General features: G+C 33.0%; 1 protein-coding gene across 1 annotated transcript; it reads left to right on the top strand.

The window, feature by feature from the left end:
• Positions 638 to 2,343, top strand: LOC109821425. The gene is made up of 4 exons (XM_020387610.1): positions 638 to 733; positions 822 to 1,829; positions 2,016 to 2,270; positions 2,317 to 2,343. Exons 1-4 carry the CDS (start codon positions 638 to 640, stop codon positions 2,341 to 2,343), a joined length of 1,386 nt encoding a protein of 461 aa, XP_020243199.1.

Raw genomic sequence — 23,304 nt, 5'->3', positions numbered from 1 at the left:
GTTGTGAGACTTCTCAGACTTGTTGTGAGACTGTATTACTGGGATTAATTGTTGTGAGACTGTAAATCTGTAATTAATTGTTGTGAGACTGTAAATCTGTAATTAATTGTTGTGAGACTTGTTCTGTTGTGAGACTTATTGTTTATAGAAAATACCTTGTAATTAATTTTAAGAAAATACTTGTGAGACTATATAAGCAAATTTAATTGTAATTTCAATTAATTTTAAGCAATTGGTTTTTACTTGAGCAACTAATTTTGAGTATTGTTGTGAGACTTAATATGTTGTGAGACTTGTTTGTTGTTTACAGAAAACTTGTAATTAATTTTAAGAAAATACTTGTGAGACTGTATAAGAAAATTTAGTTATAATTACAATTAATTTACAACTAAAATAAATATACAACTTGGATTTACAATTGCTATTTTAAGTTGTCTTCCTTAGTTTCTTACTTCATTCCTTGAAATCTTGATGTCATTTTGATCTCAAGTCTGCAACAAAATAGAACAAGTCAGTGTTAGGCATAAAATTTTATGACGTGATGAAATAAATAAAATAAATATACAATTGTGTAATTGTGTTGCTATTTTATTTTCAAACTTGTGTTCACGGTTCACTATCTCATGTTGAAAGGAGAATGTCTTCTGAAGGCCAAGCGTCTAATAAACCACCAAAGCCCAGTAAAGATTCTTGTTGGGCATATACTGAGCGGGTTGGTAATGATGCTTTAAAGGTTCGTTACAAGTTTTGTGGGCAGTCTATGTGTGGAGGCATAAGTCGGTTCAAACAACACTTGGCTGAACTGTTTGCCATGTGAGAAGGTCCCCGAAGATGTGAAGAAAAAAGTAAATGAAATCATTGATAATGCCAAGAAGAATAAGGGTGCAAAGGAGTTGAAAATGCGAGATTTACTCGATGATGTTCATATATGGGAGGAAGAGAGATATGAAGGGAGTGTGACCGCATCTACTGAGAGTCAGAGAAGCTCATCATCATCCTCCTTCAAGACGAAAGGGCTAATGGACGCTTTTGCAGGCTGCACTCATAAGGAGTCAGCCGAAGTAGTATTAAAAATAAAACAAGCAGTGATGGACATCAAGTATAGGAAGAAGGCAAGAGATGATGTGAACAGGTACATTGGGGGATGGTTCTATGAAGCCGGCATCCCTTTTAATACTTTAAGTATTCCTTCTTTCATACAAATGGTGCAGGCTATTGGAAAGTTTGAAGCCTTCTTGGATGCTCCGACACCATATGAATTGAGGGAGACTATTCTGCAAAGAGAGGTGGATAAGACAAGGGAGATCATTAAAAAATTTAAGAAGAGTTGCGCACTTAACGGATGCTCCATACTGACTGATGCTTGGAGTGATAGGAAAATGAGAAGTATTATGAATATTGTTGTCCATTCAGATGGAGGAACAACATTTTTGGGTTCATGTGATACATCGGGAGACAAGCATGATGCGAATTATATATGTAACTATGTGGAGAAAACAATTGAAGAGTTGGGGGTGCAAAATGTCGTGCAAATTATCACAGATGGAGCTTCAAATAACATGGCAGCCGCAAAAAGCTTAGCAATTAAGAAGCCAAATATATTTTGGACAACTTGTGTGGCACACACTATTAATTTGATGTTAGCCGATATAGCCAAAATAAGACCTAGTGCAATTGCAATGGGAAGAACTGTGTCAGTGTACATCTATAGCCACACGAAATCTCTTCATGTGATGAGAGAATTTGCATGGGGGGACCTTATTAGACCCGGGGTGACACGATTCGCTAAGGCATTCCTTGCTTTGGAGTCATTAAAAGATAAAAAGAAAGTGCTGAAGTAAATGTTTGTCTCTAATGAATAGATGGAATGCGAGCTTTCAAAAAAAAAGCGGGGAAAAATGTACAATACAATTTAAAAGTTAAAGTTTGTAACTAATAACTAAAAATATTTATTTGCTTTAGAATATATAATTCTATTGTATTACTGATTATTATGTTGTTTTTTGACTTTGTAGGTTGCCGAGATTATTCATAGCAACAAGTTTTGGGACAACGTTGATCTTGCATTTACAGTTTTTTCTCCTTTGGTGAAGGTTCTAAGGAGAATAGATGGTGATAAAATCACCTCGATGGGGTTTGTGTATGGAAAGATGATGACGGCTAAGGAGGAGATCAAAGAGGCATTTCAAGATGAAGAGAAGAAATATCTTCTTATAGAGAAGATTATTGATAAGAGATTTGATGCCAAGCTTAAAGAACCATTCCATAAAGCGGGATATTATTTAAATCCTTATTTCTACTATCCAAATCTTATAGAAATTGAAAGGGATGGAAGTTTCTTGAGTTGCCTTGTTGATTGTATGAACAAATTCTATTCAGATGATGGTGACATGCTTGGCAAGATTGGAGACCAACTCTCTGATTATCAGCATCAAAGAGGATCATTCGGGAGAGAACTTGCAAAGAGAGAAGCAAAAAAGCCTAATAATAATCCGGGTATATTTTCATTTTTTATTCAAATTAATTTGGTGATTTGACTAATTCTTGTTTGAATGTTACAAGTTACTAATTGTTTGCAACTATGACTTAACTAGTTATATGGTGGAAACGTTTTGGCACTGACGCTTCCGAGTTGAGGATGATGGCAATGAGAATTTTGAGCTTAACAACTAGCTCTTCGGCATGTGAGAGGAATTGGAGCACCTTCGAGATGGTAATGGCTCTTTTTAACTTTAAATCATATTGGATCACATTTGAAACTAATTTTTCCTTCTTTGTGATTCTAATTTGTAGATTCATACAAAAAAGAGAAATAGACTAACGTATTGGAAATTACATGATTTGGTCTACGTCAAGTTCAATGCAAGGTCGAAGAATAAGCATTCCAACAAGGATAGAGATTCTTTAATTGCCTTTGATGATGAAGAAAGGTCCTCCGAGTGGTTGATGACTACAAAGAAGAGAGGAGGTCATCATGATGAGAGCAATGATGAAGTGTTTGCGGGGGAATCTCTTATTTGGAGGCAATATGGAGATCTCATTGGAGCTAATCCTAAAAAGAGGAAGAGTGTTAGAACAAAACAATATAAAAGAAATAAAAAGTTCGGGGAATCTTCATCAAAGGGAAATGAGCCTTTGGAAGATGAGGAGAAAGACATGGAATCTTCGGAGTCTGATTCAGATGAGGGAATGGATAATATTCCAACGTTCATCTCCGATGAAGATTAATTTAGTTATCTTTGCTTTTGCAGCTTTGCTTTCTTTTGGATTTGCTATTTAAATGTTTAGAATTATGAACTATTTGTTACTTCTTTTGGAACTTGGTTGATTGTTGATTAGTTTTTGTTTGTTTATGGATATTAATATAGCTCATAACCACTAAATATCAACTTAGTTAGTTTATGAATCTCATAATTACACAATACTTATGTAGATGCCTAGATGGTTCTTTATTCTTGATGTTATCTTATTATTTGCTTGTTTATTATTCCATTTTGACTAACAGTATATTTTTTTCAAGGCTATGCAATTGAATGGTTTCATCGTGCGATCGAGATGCAAGTTTTGCTTTCAACAATTGGTTAGTGATTCTAAACATGATTATTTATATTTTGGTATGTTTATATTTCATTAAGCATGGTTAGATTATATTTTTTAGTTATTATATTATATATACACCATCCACTATATCACTCCGATAAATACTAGTTATCCCCGATATAACCCCGATTTTCGCTATCCGATAAGGATTTTGACCGTCCGATAAATCCCCGATAACCGATATTTAAAACCTTGGTTGTAGGTATATTAAAACATACCGATCATATGTAAAAAAAATATCAAGCAATTTAATAATAAAATGCTATTATGTAATTTGGAAATAATTCTATTTACAAATTGCAAACTATGTTTTATGATTAAAATGAGTAACTAATTTGCCTTTGATTTTAAAAATCTAGATACTTGGAATAATTAAAGGAAGGTCAATAGTTCAAAATTAACATACGGCGTTAACAAGAATATGGTGCAAAGTTAAATGTCAAAATGAAATTAGTTAGTTATTTGAGCTCAAAGAATTAAAGAACAAAATAATATTTACTTCATTTGACATTAAAATCTACTATATGCTTTTACTCAATGCCTAATAAACTCAAAATTATTAACAAACTTCCATAAATTGCATGTGCATTATAAAACAATTTTTGTACAAACTAAAGTTAGATCCTCAAAAATAGATAAATCATTCTCCCTTTAAAGTAGGAGTTTAGATAAAACTTTCTACGATCAATTTTACTCCTAACGATTTTAATGTTACATTATATTTCAATTAAATTAAATTAAATTATTAGTAAACTATAAATTAAATTCTTTCTCCACACCTCATCCAAATAGCCGTGCCTGTATCCCTCTGCTTTATCTCCCCACTAAAAGCAAAAAATAGTTGAAGTGAAGAAAACAGGGCATTGGCGACGGGGAAATCCGTCACCAATACCCCAAAATCCATCACCAATACATATTAGTGACGGAAATGGATCCGTAGCTAATAAATCTGTCGCCAATAAGTATTGGCGACGGGTTTCCCCGTTGCCAATACTTATTAGCGACGGATGACTATTGGCGACGAATTTCTTTGGCGACGGGTTGTTCCCATCGCCAATGTGCATTGGCGACAGGAAAATCCGTCGCTAATGTTTAAACATTAGCGACGGATTTCCTCCGTCGCCAATGTTTTAAACATTAGCGACGAATTTCCCCGTCGCCAATGCACATTGGCGATGGGTATATCCGTCGCTAATGTTTAAAACATTGTCGACGAGGATTTACCCGTCACCAATGTTTTAAACATTAGCGATGGATCACCTTGTCGCCAATGTGCATTAGCGACGAGGAAATCCGTCGCTAATGTATATATTTACGTAAAAAAAATTACTTTTCTAGTAGCCTCATATACGAGAATACACATATAGCATGTATCGACATCAATCCAATGACAATATTTAACAATATATCATAAAATCAACCATGATATACATTCACATTCCAAATAAATACTCATCCAATTTCATCCGTCAATCCACAATATTGAACAATACTCATCATATAATCACAATACATCTCGCATGCTCAAATAATATTCATTCACTACACAATAAAATCACAAACATATTACATATATGTAAAATTCAAAAGTCATAATATGTCTTAACACAAGTCTCACTCACTCCTCGTCATCGTTGTTGTCGACATCCCTGTTATCAGCGTCGTCTACATTAGAACGTCGTATCATATGCTGCTCCCTACGGGAGTACCTCCTCTAACCTGAAAAGATTATCACTCCACATAAGATATATATATACCAAAAATATCATAATAAATACATATATGTCACATCATATATACCTCTCCACCACCATGAACTTCATTCTCGTCAAACGCCAACTTAAAGATAGCTAAGTATATCGACTCGGGAAGAATCTCCTTCAACGACGGACAAGTATCACATGAATCCTCAATTTGGGCAATTACAATGAGGTCATTTTATTACCAGTACAAATACATGAATCGTGTTCAACAAGTAAGCAACTCATCATGAACTCCCCAATCAAATACAGTAATCAAAGAAGACCCTGCTTCCCCATGAAAAGAAGCACGCAACCTCAACCTTACTCCAAGGATGAAGAAGCAGGAGGTTCAATATGTATTAAATGAGAGCTCATTCAGTTGGAGTCAACCCAACAACACATGCACATTTCAAGCAAGCAATACATTAAATGACAATAGGCAGCTTACCTAAAATAATTAACATAAATAAAATGATGTAAAGTCCTCAACAAAAACTGTTAACATTATAGTTGTAGAAGATTTAACATGAGAATTCTTATTTTATTTCCCATATGACGCTCTGTAAACACGCACGTCCCTTGGCAAAACTCGCACATTCGGAAGACCAAATAAACGATATTTGATACAAACATAACAAATGGGTAATGTATAAATATGAATACTCAATCAAACCACTTTTGAGATTTTTTTCCCCTAAGACTTCATGTCTTGTTCAAAATCATAATTTTGAATCGTCAAAGGCCTGAATAATATTCAGATTAAACATTTACCAATAGATCCTTTATGCTTTAACAAAGAGTAATTAATCTTTGAATTATGAATAAGACTTCATGAGGAATTTTCAAGCTTGCTGAAAAATGATAAAAATTGGGGAAACTAGTGCAATACTACAAACTTACAAAGGATTACGGTCAAATATAACATCTTTAATGGTAATGTTAGAAAGAGATGGAGAAAGGCAACCAAAAAATAATGTTTATTTCAGTGCTCTTTGGAAAGGGAAAACAAAATATTTGCTCACCGCAAGCTAATCTTCCCCCTGCATTCCCAGTGTTGAGGCTGAGTTCATGTCCTCCTGTAAAGTCGGATAAACATGATATGTAAGCCACACCCAAATGATTCAAATAATAGATGGATGAATAATAAACTCACAAGATGGAATCCATGAAGTCCTGGTGTAAGTCCAGTGACACGAACTTTTACTGTTGTTGGACCTGATAAAAGAGAGAAGTACTTGAGAATCAGAGATATACACTCAGGACATTTCGTAGATCATTTATGGAAGAAGGAAGAGTCAAAACTTGTTCATCCGCAATAAAACTTTTTCTTGCTGCTCACTAGCATTGCCGCATCAATGTCGTGTCCCGAAAAAATCATCCACTACTTGTATATCCCCACTGTGGCATATATATCAGTTTAATGATTCATACACTGCTATGCTATTTGTCTCCTACTTGGCTAACCTAACCCCCAAACTGATCTTAATACAATGAACAAAATGATATTTCAGGGTCATATTAGTTACTAAGTAGGGGACGAAAAAAGGTGTATGATAAGTAGACCACACACTATTATTCGTGTCCTTTCTCGTGAACTTCTATCGTAAAATATGAATCTTTAACCCCCAATCCCCAGCATTCGATAGCTACACTACCTCAATCAGGGCAGATGCAATCAAATACGGATCAAAATCAAAACTTTAACGAAAAGAATGAGCTAGAACGAAAAGAAGAAACAAACCATCATCCTCCTGAAGGAGGTTGACCACGCCCTCGACCTGGGAGTTTCCCTTGAGCACAGCCACAGACTTCTTCGCGGCGGCGGCGACCACGGCCAGGCACGAATGCACAAGTACCTGGACTATGCTTGCTACAACAAGTCATCGTTGATGAGGAAGGGGTGATCATCACTGATGAGGAGGGGGGACAGTCGCGGTGGTGTTGAGGAGATCGAGGGCGTCGGAGACAGAGACCACGACGTTGGCGAAGTTCGACGAATACAGGAGCTGAAGGACCGCCACGTGAGAGTCGAAGGGACGAAGACGATGGGAGTCCGAGAGGGAGGAGGAGTGGAGGAGGAGAAGAAGGATGCACGAAGGTTGATGGTGGCTGTTGGAGAGAACGGAGAGAACAGAGATTGGGTTAGGGATTTTAGAGGGGGCTGGATTTTAGAGAGGGCGGGATTTTAGAATTTGGGGGAAAATTTTGGGGGGAAGCTGGTTAGGGGCTGTTTGGTTGTATGTTTTTATCACGTAAAAGGATGGAAAGTGTAAAAAAGTGGGTCCCAATGTCAGTTTTCATCACTTTACATTGTTTGTTTAAATTCTCTTTTACATGAAAAGCTTACACCTTTTGATGAGGTGTCACCGAAAGCAAAATCACCAAAATTATGAGTGATTTTGTTGGAAAGCTTACACAATGTCATAAATGTGTCCAAAAAAATAATAAAAAAATCAAAACCTTGTAGAAAGTGGTGAGGTGGATAACCACTTTCCATTTTGTGTCATAAATATTCTAGTTTACATTATACTATCCAAACAATGTAATACTATTATTTTAGGATTCACAAAGATTCCTAACCAAATAATGTAAACACTCGAATAGAAAGTGGTGAGGTGGATAACCACTTTCTATTTTGTGTCATAAATACACTAGTTTCCTAAAGACATCCAAACAACCCCTTAACCAAGAGAACGGAGGAAGAGTGATGTTTTATTTGGGGATATATTTAGAGCACTAAATTTTAAGACTATGTATTGAATATGTGATTTATTATGTAGCTATAATTAAATATTTAATAGATTAATAAAATTTAAATTTTTTATGTATTATTTTTTGTAATTTAAAAATAATTCTTTAACTCATGAAAAGGATTAAAAAGCAAAAACAAATTAGAAGATAGTGGTTAATAATTATTTTCTTTTAGTTCGGGGAAAATGAAATAAACTAATAAAAAGTTTTAAGGATATATAAAAAACACTAACAAATCTTTAATATTTCAAAATTAGTCACTCGAATCATCGAAATTTCTATTACATCCCTCAAATCGTCACAATGTTTACAATTAGGTCCCCTGGTTAACACTTATTAGATTTAAAGAAATATTCCTTTAAATCTAACTAGTATTACCAGTTTTCCTTGACTTTTAATTATAAAAATCAAATCCGTTTTGGACCTAGTTGACCCGTTAAAATGTGAAAACCCAAAAACATTAAAAACTTCTTTTTTGTATCCAACAGATATCGTCTTCGCTCTATCTCAATTTCGACGACTCTTTATCATATTAACCTTATAAAAACTCCAATAGAACTTTATCCAAACTATTTTCATCCATTTTTTTGTGATTAAATCTCATTTAGCTCCTCTCAAATTCATTAATGATGTTTGCATGCTCAATTTCATTCGTAAATGAAGCCAAGATTAGTGAAGCTCATCAAATCTGCTAGCATAAAGAATAAACAAAAATAAATTTTAAAATGATCAAAATGGTTACATGTTCGTTTTGAAGCCAAGAGCAGTGGCCATTCATTAACAATGGGATAATCAATGACTAATGTTAATTTTTTTACGATGGGCACATTAGCATTGACGACAAAATGCATCCTTCACCAATGAGTATTGACGACAGATTCGATCCATCGTCAATAAGTATTGGCGACGAATGCGATATTAAATGTTGGATTATTACGATATTAAAATTATAATTAGGGTAATATTAGATTTTTGTGAAATTACAATTAAAATTAGGCCATTTAGGTGAATTGCTATTGCAACCCTCAAATTACAGTTATTATTATCAAATTTCCTTTTACATCCTTAATTTCAAAGTTAATGTTTAGGTTAGTCCAATATTAGTCCATCAAATCTTTAATATTTCCAAAGTAGTCCCTCAAATCTTCAATATTTCAAAATTAGTCACTCAAATAATGAAATTTCTATTACATCCCTCAAATCATCACAATGTTTACAATTAGGCCCCCTAGTTAACACCGGTTAGATTTAAAGAAATAATCCTTTAAATTAAACTATTGTTACCAGTTTCCCTTGAATTTTAATTAAAAACGACTTTTTTCAACATATATCATATTCGCTATAACTCAATTTTGACGGCTCTTTCTCCTCTTAACCTTATAAAAACTCCAAAGTAACTTCATCCAAGCTATTTTTCATCCATTTCTTTAGTGATTAAATCTAATTTAGATCCTCTCAGATTCATTAATGATGTTTGCAGGCTCAGGTTTATCCGTAAATGAAGCTAAGAGTAGTGGGGGTCATCGAATCTACTAGCATAAAGAATAAAAGAAAATAAATTTTAAAATTAACATATAATTCCTAATTAATTAAAAAGGGCTGTGATAAGTTCTAGTATATCATTAGCAAGATCAATATGGTTACATGTTCATAACACATATGACTAAAAATGATCTTCTCATTGGTATCTCACCATTTTCTCATTATTTTCACTTTTCACGCCATTTTCTCTAACTAATCAAAGTCGAAGTCAAAAACTCACGAATACTTATTTAATATCAAAGTATATTTATTCCGCTAAAGAATTTATTTTTCAAGTATTATTAAAATTCATAAATAAAAATTATTCCTTTATACTATATATATGATGTGTATATATTTAAATCAAATTTTAATTAGAAAATAGATTTAAGATTATTTGAGTTTAAAAATCGGTATATAAAACTTAAGTAGAAATAGTTATTTGATTAAGATTATTTAAGATCTAAGATTATTTGATTATTTACCATTTTCTCATCATTTACACTTTTCTCATCATTTTCTATAAACTAACCAAAGATGAAGCCAAAAACTCACAAATATGACATCATATATACAATAATACAAATAATAACATGTGATTAATTGTAAACGAATCTTTAATAAACAAACGAATCGAATATACATTTGGTCAAATTCTAATCGTTAGCAAACTTGAATGTGTTAAATGAACTACCGAATCGAATATGACTGAATAGTTTATTTGAATAATTATCGAACTATTTGTTAATTATTTAGTTCATTTACATCCTAGATGTAGCAATTTACATAAATTAGTGGACTACTTTTAAAATATTATATATTTGAGGGACTAACATTAAAATAATTCTTAATTTGTTGTGGGGGTCACTCGTTAGCAATTGGATAATCAATCACTAATGTTAAATTTTTCCGATTGGCACATTAGTATTGGCGACGAGACGCATCCGTCTCCAATGAGTATTAGCGACGGATTCATCTCTTTCAACAGATATGTACCTTTTGACATTAAAATTTATATTTTCACAATCTTTTTATTCAAGCTTATGTTTAGGGTAGAAATTTTTATATATTATATATTTTATTAACTCTGAGGACTATAGTTATAGTTTCAATTCGAACCATGGTATGGCGACGGATTCGATCCGTCGCCAATACTTATTGGCGACGGATGAGATCCGTCGCCAATGTTTTCCTGTCGCCAATACTCATTGGTGACGGAAAAACATTGGCGACGGGGTTATTCCCGTCGCCAATGCAAACATTGGCGACGGGGTATTGGCGACAGGGTTGTTCCCGTCACCAATGTTTGTGTTGGCGACGGATTCGAAATCCGTCGCCAATACCCCGTCGCCAATAGAGATCATTTTGGTTGTGTTATTCCATAATATGCCACTAGTACTTAAAGCAATATAAATGAAACCATACACTTCTTTCCGGTATTTAATTTTTAAATCGAGATGTGCGTTTGTTCTCAAGTCAGTGGTAGGCAAAAACGTTAACATGTACTTTTCCAAAGCATTCATGTAGCTAGGTCTGAAAGTATTGTTATCCTATTGTTTCCATCCTGTAGCTATCAAGTGGTGGTAAGAATCAATAAGTGCTTTCTCCTCAATCAAAGTCCAAGATCTCCTTGAAATTTTCACCTTGTCTCTTGGCCGTGTAACCAAAATTTAGGAACTTTGGTTGCTGTTAGTTTCCATCGCTGTCACATAGATGAAGTTAAAATAAACCCAACAATTAGCAACATTAAAAAATAAAAATAAAATTAACAATATCTAAATTAAAATAAGTCTGCACCAAGTATAACTTTTAATAAATAATGTGCAAACATAGGGAAAAAAGGAATTTAAATATTACATTATTAAAATATTAGAACATGCAAGGAGCTCAACACTAAAAACTATATAGTTACATCCATAAGAAGCAATTTTTTCTTATGATGTTTGTCACAAGTCTCAAATTCATAAGAAATCATAGTTGTTAGGGTTGTCCTTACGAAGGGACAGACCCTACTTGCCCTCCACTGATTAAACATTAGTACAATCATTAGTGTTTATTATCAATCTATTCATCAGTGGCTTCAACAATATTAATTAAATTGTACTCAAAATCAAGTGGTAAATGATTATGTGTAGCAGCTACATCATACTTAGCTTCCATAGGATCCCTACTCTCCCATCTCCCTACAAATGAGGCCATGCAAAAGTACCACTGCAGTTGCAATCTGACGTTGAATGTTGACGAGGTAAAATGAAGGACCCCTGACTGTTGCCCAATGAAGTTGAGAACTCCAAATTCTCATTACATAACATTCCGGGCAAATGCGTGTGTCATGTTGAAGAACTTTTCAGGACATGCAGGTTGTTTCCTATCTCTCCAAGTTGTCAGGTGGGACATTTAACCCCTATAAGGAGCCAAAAAAACCCTCCCCATTTGTGTAACCTGTGTCACAAAGGTAGTGATATCCTGAATCAAATTACACACCTATTAGTTTAAATATTTTTAAAGTATTAAGAACGAACATTAACTGTAGATTGACCTATCTCACTAGTTGGCACTTTTAATCCATTTCTTCTTGTCATGGCATCTCAAAGTACACTACCATTTGCAGCTGATCCTTCTCATCAAGGAAAGATGAAAGTGAAGTACATGTCTGGTGTGCACACTCCTAATACATTGGTGGCAATGTTACCTTTCCTACTCCTATATATTGGGTGATTTTTTTGGGTGCCCTCACTCTAATATATGTACTATCAAGAACTCCAAGACAATTCTAGACATAATAATTTTTTTTAATATATGAAGATTTAGAGGAATTTGTGTGTAAAGTAAGGTGTATTCTACTTGAAAGCACTTCCACCTATTAACGATGCATGCTTCTGTAATAGGTTCAGGTTGTTTTAAAAGTTATCCTTGCATTCAGAGAACTCCCTTAAGCGCATTATTGAAGCACTTGCTTACTATCTGTCCTGACATCCTATGTTTAATAGTTCTATTTTTATGATGGCCAACAACTATATGAAGAAAGAACGATAGTTGTTCCTCAACAGTAACATGTTTCGAGTCATTCACTCCTAACAATTGGCGCAATAGATCATATGTATGCCTAGTCATTCTTAATTGTTCTCTCAATGTTAAGTACACAACGTTAATTTGTGTCATTAAGATAATCCATTCTCCTCCTTCTCCTTGATAATCTGTCCTCTCTACTTATAGAAACCATAGTTGCTCGATCTCTCACCATTTTCATCTTTCCTCAACCTACTAATTAGTTATAAAACATGCACTGTGATAGGATGGTGCACAAGTAAGCATAATTTATTACACAACCACGAATTCTTGAAGGTTTCTCATCTCTAAAAATACATGAACAACACATATGCACCTATTAGAATTAAATAAAAAAATTCATCAACTAGTAAAACCCAAAACTTTGTAAAAACTTGAATCTATATTTTTTTTTCAACTGGAATAAAAAGTTAATGTTTCATAATGGTGAATGAATAAATGAAAACAAATGCTTTAATGTAGAAGAGTGTTTATTAAATATTTTTGGGAGAACTTGCGAATAGTGGATTATAAAAAATTATATATTATCAAATAAGAAAAGTCCAAAAAGAAACTAGCAGTAAGTGAGGCTCAATCCAATCTATATAGTATGCTAGGAAACTCAGATATACACATTCACATATCCTCATGTCACAATAATGCAAAATTTACATGTCACCGAGAGCCAACTTTTAATATCAAAAGAAGAACTCGCGACTAGCGGGGGTTTCTAGGGGTAGCGTCCCACTAACAAAAATTAACGTTAGATGTAGAAAAAGGGTTCGCTAGTTTTAGATGTTTATATGAATATTCTTCTTTCACTATGTACTATTATCTCAAATACGTCATGACATAGAATTATTTAGACTTTTGGATTTTTATCTGCATGTTATTAAACAATTATGATAAAAAAAGTGAAATACATATACATGATTAATAATTAATTTGATAAGTGTTATAGATCTTTATTTCATAAACAATATAGGTGGGTTTTTATATATAATCAATACCCCTTTTGAAATCATCATTTATGATACATCAACAAATCGATAAAAGATCAACTATAATAAAATACAAAAAATCTATACAAACCCTAGATCTAGAAACTACACAAGTAAAAAAAAATCATACCACAATCGATTGGAAGATGTAAAGGGAACAAAAATGGGTTGAATTTTCACTGGATGAGAGCAACAAATGTGAAATCGGATATGAGAAGAGCATCAATTTTCTCTTTTTTCATTTTTATATGAATAGATACTCCCTAAAAAATTAATCATAAACAAAAATATTTCATAAAAAATAAACAATGGCGGAAAAATATTAGCGGAAAGAAAAAAGAAGAGAAAGTGGGCTATTTTATTAAAAATTTTCTAACCCACTTGGATTATTAATACCTGATATAAAGGTATGGGTGGGATGAGTTTAGTTTAGTCTCTTTCTTGGGTATTAAGTAATTCCCACTTAAAAGTAGTCCGAACCGTATTAAAAAACTAACAAGGGCTGAGGAGGTGTGCCCGAACTATTTTAAAACGCCTCACTGTTTGGAAAATCAAATTAGGTCTAAGGGATTTGTTAACCCTTAATAAGTGACTAGGACCACTTAACCTAAGTAAGCTACTCCACCTTCTCAGGCAAGCGCAAGAGATGTCAATAAAAAATAATTACATTGTCATAGTAATCTGATAGAGGGAATGTTTTGGTGGAGTGAAAAACATTATGAAAGATATTTTAGGCTTCATTTGAATACCATGGTGTTTTTTGTTGTGTTTTTATAAAAAAACACTATGGTGTTGTGTTTATCCCTTAAAATATTTTTAAAACACCATATTAAATATTTTTTGTTAACATTAGTGTGACCCATTACAACACTAGTATTATACATATTATTAATATATTATATATTAATATAATAAATATATTGTAAATAAAATGTTATAATATTTAGTTTGCATTATCATAGTATTATAAGTATTAAATATAATATTATATAATATTGTATAATGTATTATAATATCATATTGTACTTTAATGAGTTATATTATATTATAATAATTATTATATTACAATTCATTATATATAATATTATTTATTAAAATAAAGAATTATGTTATAACTAGTATGTTATTAATAATTAATATATTATAAATATTTTAATATTTATATAATTATAGTATAGTTTTAAGTATGTTAGAGGTTTTTTTAATTAATTAGTACTTTAAGTAATTGATAATAATAATTTTTATGATATAGACAAATATTATTATTTATGAATATATTATTTTACATTTTGTTAGCAAATAAATTATTTTACTTACAATAAATTATATTATTATTAATATAATATGGTAATATTTATATATTATATTAGCACTTACTAATACAATATATTATATTAATATTATTATATTATTTTTTATTATTTGTAAATAATATTATCTATTATTTAAATTTTATAATTGATTAATTTATTAATTATTTTTTTAAAAGTTAATAATATTATAGTATTATACTATGTATAGTATATTATATATAATATTATATATTATTATTTATTCAATAACTTATTTTTTTTTTAGTTTATTATATTTACTTATTATTATTATACATTAGATACTTTATTTAACAAATAATATTAGTATTTAATATGTTATTATATTATTATATAAGATATTTTATTTATTATATTTTTATATTATTTAATAAATATTACTAATGTATTAGATTAACTATAATATAGTATAGTATAATATAATATAATAAACATGTCGATAATAACTCTATATTGATTAGATTTAATATATTATGTTAGATATTATATTAACACCTTTTCAAACTCAAAACCAAAACACCGAACTTAAAACACCTAAAAGGTGTTTTGAAATAAGTGTTGTGTTTTTGGTTTGAGGATGATATAGCTCAAAAAACATCATGGTTTCCAAATACATGGTGTGTTGTTTTTGGTAAAAACACCATGAAAATAAGTAAAACACAATGGTATCCAAACGGAGCCTTAGTTTGAGGAGATATTGATAGAGAAAGATATTTGTGTGTAGGGAATTTATCTTTTATACAAACGCACATAAGCCACCGATTACTTCATCATTTGTTCTTATATCTCAAAGGCAGTTGATATACTAAATCTTTATAAGGTAATTTTTTAATCATTTTCACTATTGGAATATATTTTTGTTATATTAGGAAAAAATTATCTTAATATATTAACTTATTTGAAAATTTTATACTCTTAATAAGGTTAAAGCTGGTATTTTTTAAGAAAAATAAAGGGGTTAACCTATTTAACTTTCCTTATTTGCCAAACATAGAAAAGTTAGACTTCATGTTAACTATCTAATATAAATGGAATTATATTATTTTTAATCCTTCCTGATGGATTAACTATGTTAATCCTTCTCTTTAACCATATGTATTTAATCCCTTGCCAAACTGCACCCAAGATTTGAACAATACTTTATTTTATCTTCTCACTTTTACAAACTAATCAATCTATCCTACTTATAATTAAGTTTGGATTTTTGCCTTTAAATGTAATGTTTTACTCTGATTATATACTTTAAACCCAAGTTGTTTTATTTGTACCCATAAAGCCAAAGAACTTTCAGTACTCTTCTCTAAACTAATCTCTCATATACACTACATAACTGTCACCCCCTATAATTTTTTTTAAATCCCATTTTATCCTCCTCCCCTCTCCTCTAAAATTATTGGAATTTGCAAAAACATGCGACAAGTTTTGAATTGCATAAAACACCTTACAAATTCAAAACTTATGAAAAATATCCTAAAATTTTCAAACATATAGAAAGTACGCTGCAAACTAGGAATTATAAATAGCCCCCTCAAATAAATTTAGAATTTATAGAGAGCACCAATAAGATTTAAAAATTATACAAAAACACCCTCAATTTTTTTAAAATTTACAAAAACACCTTGAAAGATCAAAACTTATTAACTTGTGTTTTTTACAAATGTTTGTAAGTTATAACCTTTTAGAGTGCTTTATAAATTTTTAGGGTGTTTTTGCAATTGTTGAATTTTTCGAGATATTTTTTCAGATTGTAATTTTTTGAGGGGTGTTTGTAATTTCTGGATATTTGGTGTATTATTTATAGGTTTAAAGTTTTAGGCTTTTTTGTAAATATTGAATTGTCAGGGATATTTTTTACATTCCTAAACATCAAGGTTTTTTCTTGCAAATCCTTAAAAAAATTTGGTGGCATGTTTTTGTTCGATGATTTTCTATTATGCTTCTTGTAAGTTTGAAAATTTTCAACATATTTTTGTAAGTTTTGAATGTGAAATGGAAATTATCAATGTGTTTGCTTTTGTACTTAAGCCTTTTGGTGTTAAAGGATCAAGTTGCACAAGTAAAAAATAAGGTATCCTAGACGGAAAATTCCATCTAGGATACTCAGAATTCCGTCTAGGATGTGTATTTTAGACGGAATTCCATCTAGAATACGCGTCTAGGAAGTTTCCGTCTAGGATGTAGTATTGTAGACGAAATTCTGTCTAGAATACATCCTAGACAGAATATTCTAGACGGAATTCAAAACCGTCTAGAATACATCCTAGACGGAATATTCTAGACGAAAATTCCGTCTAGAATACTTCATCCTAGTCGGAAAAAAATTCTGTTTAGGATGAGTATTCTAGACGAAAATTTCCGTCTAGGATACTCATCCTAGACTGAAGGATGTTTTTTAATTTTTTTTTAAAAAATAAGCTATCCTAGACGGAATTTGAGCATCCTAGACGGAATTTCCGTCTAGGATGCTATGCTACAGTAGTTTTTTTTTTTTTTTTTTTTGCAGAATCTACTTTGAGTGCGTGTACACGATATTGAACAATAAATTATATTCATATCCAACACAATCTAATTATATTCCAATATCAAATTTTATTATATTCAAATAATACATTCAACAAAATAGTAAAGAGATACATAAATTGTTTACAAACTTTTACATAAATTATTTACAATGGCTATGACACTGCAGAAGCTTCTTCAACTCCTTCCCTATACATTTACTCAGGCCCTCTTCTCCTTCTTCTTCACCTTCTTCCTCATCATTCTGAGCGCAAGCAGGAACTGAAATTTAAGCTCCTGTAAACAATTGATTTCCATATCAAAAAACTTACCTAAAATTCTTAAAAGGAACACAAAATATAGGAAGAGCTAGAGAGTGTCACCTGTGCCTTTGCTGTCCAAGTCCAAAATAAGTAGCCAAAGTAGCCATCTACACAGAAAGCATCTGACTTTAGCAACTCACAATCGACAATCCTAAAAGTTAACTTATTTGCACCTCACTACCCAAAAATTTCAGTCTTTAATTTATTTTTGATATATATGCTAAAGTTCTATTTTGACAATTGACGTAAGTTTAACAATTTGATACCCCCAAAACCTTTACTATGTTCCTCAATCTCCCCATACTGTAGTTAAAAAAAAGGAAACGTTAAGAAAATTTGTTTATCATTTACTTTTCTATGTGTTGATATTCTTGAACAAAAAAGTATTTTCTTTGCACTTTGGGGGTATCAAGTTCTCAAAATTGAACTTCACAGGGTATCAAAGTTAAAAAATGATGAAACTTTGCGGTATTGAAGTGCAAATAACCCGCTAAAAATTTCACAAACTAGTACTGAAATTGCTATAGTTATCTTCTTTCTTGCTTATACTTTGATTTTTGTTTCTATGCTTATGTCTTATCTTGGTGTAATTTCAGTATTTTAATTCTATAATTATGTCTTTTTATGCTATAGTTTCAGCATTTTCCTGCTATACTTTCATTATTTAGCCATATTTATGTCTTTTCAGGCTATACTCTAGATTATGTTACCATACTTATATGTTTTCATGTTATATTTTTAATATTATGTTTCTATACTTTAAGTACAATGAAATTTTTGGAACTAAAATCATCCCCCTTATAGGGTTAAGAGTCACGTGGGGCTAAGCTCATGTTAGCTTAAGTGCCATGTGGGGTTAACAGTCATGCAGGGTTAACAGCCACGCGGAGCTAGCATCCAAATTCTGCCTTCTTGAGTTGATGTCAGCCAATTTTGACATGAGTATTTTTTTTGTAGGTTTACATCTTTAGCCAATTTACGGACTCGTTTGATTATTGAGTTCCTTGGTCATATCAAATGACTAAACTGTCTTTGATGGCCCGACACTTGTATTTAGCTGGTCTTGTTGAATGATTTGTTTATTTATTTATTTATTTATTTTGATCAACCACAATGATCAGGAAAACATGAACCAGGAAACTAACCACAAGCAGTAAACATAAGACACACATCAACATATTACATAACAATGTGCACCTAGATCCTTATGCCTTTTGATGCATAAGCTAGTGTGTTTAACTAACTAATATCATAATTCTATCATTTTTTTTTTTTTGAGAAAGTCCTCGATAGATAGTTCATGTTGTATCTCCACTGAAACGTGGTCTTGGTTTTTCTCCTCCTTCATCACTGTAAAGTATTCATGATCATATATGAATATAAAAATATCTTGATTAGAGATTACCTACCCCACATCACGTGAAGGATTGCCATGCATCTCTTTTTGACCTTTGAACAATGGCCGGAAGGTGACCACACTGTTGCTTCGGTGAGAAGCCCCTGCATATCACCCCCATGACTAACACATAAATCATAGAATTGAGAGAGGAAGAAGATGACAATAGCATGTTTTCTCCATATTTTAATCTCTATATAAGTACATATACATAAAGCAGAAGATAAAACCTAACCCTTCAGGATTAGCAAGTGGTTTAGTAAAGACCAATTTGAGCCCTCTTAGGATTCACCCACTCAATTGGGCAACACAATTATTAACATACTCGCATTTTGACAAATAAGTGGGTGTCATCTAACAATCTCTAAGACAACTCCCTAAACCATTGACTCCTCAAGTCAAAATATCCCTAAGATTCTCCTTCTTTATCAATAATATGTCCATACATCATTAGTCTAGCATGGACTTTTGAGAACCTGTAAGCGTATACTCTCATTGCCATATTTTGTTAGGACTGATATAAGAATCTCCCTAAAAATAAAATTATACAAACCAAAAGTGTAAGTATGTGGTATCTTGTACTCCAGATCTGATCAACCGTATCTACTAAAGTGCCTTCGATCCCTAAAAAAACGTACATAAAGACCATGGTCTATCCTTGTTTCATCGCACCCTTAAATCTTAACACTAGCATAAATAAGAGTTGCACATGTGTTGCAATTAGGAGATGTCAATCGTTCTTCCTCTAGCCTTGAATAGTTAAGTGTGCTAATTACTTGCTTTTCTAATACTATCATGTATGTGCGGTATTGTCTCATCATGGTAGGAAATAGCAGCCAAACTAGCAGACACTCATAGCAGCCTTTCTAAATATCCTAATGTCTCTAAGCGTATAGTTGACTGGCCTCCATTACTGGTGATCATGTATAACGGCTTAGACACCAAAGGAGTAGGGATCCATCACTTGATCTCCTTATATTCGACCAAAGCGCATGTCGCATGATAATGTGATACAATATTTCATCTCCTCCCCCCACCCCCACCTTGAAAGCACACATCATTAAATGAATATCGTTTAGTCTTAAGTCCCATTACTTGTAATGAACTTGTCCGATCATATCGCCCCACGATATGCCTATGATCTCCTGACAAGCCTACACCTATTTGCCCAGTTAGACCCCTTAGTCTAGCTATTAGCAAATAGGTACAATTGATGTGAAGCTGCAACTTTGGTTGCTTTGGCATATAAATAGACAACTACCTTATCTTAACCTAGTCAAGACAACTAATAGAGCACTACGACTATCACCATACCCAGTACTATGATAGTTGTATCACTACTCCAAGCCAAATAACATCTTGAAGTAGAGTGCACAGCGGATGCATTCATTGAGAATATAGATTGTTATAAGTCAAAACGAGGGCTTCACAAAATAATTTGACCCACAATGAAGAATATGTCATATCTTCCAAACTGTGCATCAGAATTGCACAAGTAGTAGCTGAAAATTATGTATTTTTTGCAAGGCAGAGTCAACCAAATGCACTATTGTTCGGTCTATAGTTGTCTCTTCATGAGATTTCCTCCAAATTGAGAGATATCAGACTTTTTATCATTTTAATATTTTGGGTAATATTTTAGAAGTCTGTTTTGATTAGGAAACGAATATGGTTTGATTTTAAATTTGACTAATTTATTTCCTCAATCATAGGTAGTCTTTTAGGGTAGGTTTTTATTTTTCTATTTTTGATAAATCTTAGTTCTAGTAGGAGTCTTATTTGTTTTTTTTAAGCAGAGAATTATAAGCCCTAGAATCATTATCTTTCTTCAATAACATTTTCGTTTAAATTACTTTGTGGGTTTGATTCTTGTAGCTATATCTTTTTGTATTTAAAGAACAACGCTTGATAGATTCTGAGGCTTTTTACTTTCATGTTGCGTTACATCTAGTACTCAGTCTCAGCTTTGGCAAATACCAAATCTTTAAAGGGGATCTTTTTTAAAGTACCCTAGGGGGTGAATAGGATAATTGCTAATCTAATCAGATTTAGATGCCAAATTAAAACTAATAATGCAAAGTCCTTGACAATATGATATGCTAGAGGATATGCAAGGATAAACAATTATACAATAGGTGATATAAACAATAAGAATAAGATATAAAGAGAAATAGTGCGCCAAAAACACAATCGCAAAAAAACAAGAATTGATCACGGAGTTCGGTCAACCTACGACCTACGTCTCCCCTCCTCACCTCAAGGAGATCTCCACTATATCAACACGAACTACACAATAATGGTTTTTAATGTTCACCGATAACGTTTACAATACACGTTATCAATCCCACAAGCCACACTCCTCTAAGTGTTGGACTACCCGTGTTACCTTCCTCAAGTGTTTGGATTTACAACCTCTCCTAGGCTTTACTACCAACCCACTCCTCTTAGAATTAACCTTGGTATCTCTCCAACCACTTCTCTAAGTGTCATTGTATATTACAACGTGTTTAACTATAATCTCGAATAAAGATTTTGTTCTCTAAACAAGTGTGAACGAATTTGTAAGCTCTCTCAATGAAAACACTCTCATAACCCAAATATCACTAGTAGAAAACTGAGTATTGGCGACGGGGTATTGGCGACGGATTTGATATCCGTCGCCAATACAAACATTGGCGACGGAACATTGGCGACGGGGAGAGTCCCGTCGCCATTGTTTGTATTGGCGACGGATTTGATCCGTCGCCAATGTTTTTCCGTCGCCAATAAGTATTGGCGACGAAAAAACATTGGCGACAGATCAATTCCGTCGCCAATAAGTATTGGAGACGGATAACATCCGTCGCCAATAACTATTGGCGACGGATTAGATCCGTCGCCAATGTTCCGTCGCCAATAAGTATTGGCGACGAATCTAATCCGTCGCCAATACTTATTGGCGACGGATTCAAATCCGACGCTAATACTTATTGGCGACGGATTTTATCCGTCGCCAATGTTCCGTCGCCAATACGTATTGGTGACGAATTAGATCCATCGCCAATACTTATTGGCGACGGATTCGGCCCGTCGTCAATATTCCGTCGCCAATAAGTATTGGAGACAGATTAGATCCGTCGCCAATACATATTGGCGACGGATTCAAATCCGTCGCCAGTACTTATTAGAGACGGATTTGACCCGTCGCCTATGTTCCGTCGCCAATATGTATTGGTGACAGATTAGATCCATCGCCAATACTTATTGGCGACGGATCTAATCCGTCGCCAATACGTGTTGGCGACGGATCTAATCCGTCGCCAATGTTCCGTCGCGAATACTTATTGGTGACGGATTCAAATACGTCACTAATACTTATTGGCAATGTATTCGAATCCGTCGCCAATACTTATTGGTGATCCGTCGTCAATGCTAATGTGTCCATCATAAAAAATTGATGGGAAATCATCTGCTGGCCAAAAAATGACTTTATTCCTCGTTAAAAGTCTGCAATGTGGTGATCTCTGCTTGCTAACAAGTCTGTTATATATAGGAGAACTTAGCAAGTTAAATTAATAATATTTTAATTATTTTTCCGATTCCTGGCGTGATAGTTGGCTTGGCTACACATGGGTTTTGGGAAACTTGAGAATAGGACCACGTAAATGTCCGATTGCTTTTGTCCAATACTATTTTGTTCCACGCAGGTAGATGATAGCTTGAGAGCTGAGGACGTGGAAGTCTACTATGACCCAGGACAGTTGTTTGGCAACCTTCTCAAGGGCCCCCTGCTCCCCTCTAGCGTCACCGTCGAGGAGGCTGTAGTCACAACTATGTCACTGGAGGCATGTCTCTTCTTCAGAGAGAAGTGATGTATGCTTCCTGAATTTGAATTTGCTTGGAGAACGAATCTAGTAGTTTTCTCGTTAATAAATGAATGGATGTTTGATGCAAGTTTCCTATATGAATAAATAAGGGCTAAATTTCACAAACTACTCCTTCACTTGGGCCGTTTCTGTCATAACCCTGTGAACTATTTTTAATGCTATGAAAGCTTTCTTAACTTGACATCTCGGATTCTCTACGATCTTGATTGTAAAGAATGCATACAAT

Source organism: Asparagus officinalis, chromosome 8 (assembly GCF_001876935.1).
Source record: "Asparagus officinalis chromosome 8, Aspof.V1, whole genome shotgun sequence".
Taxonomy (NCBI): Eukaryota; Viridiplantae; Streptophyta; class Magnoliopsida; order Asparagales; family Asparagaceae; genus Asparagus; species Asparagus officinalis.
Note: the sequence above shows the minus strand (reverse complement) of the source record. Positions and strands in the feature narration are given on the sequence as shown.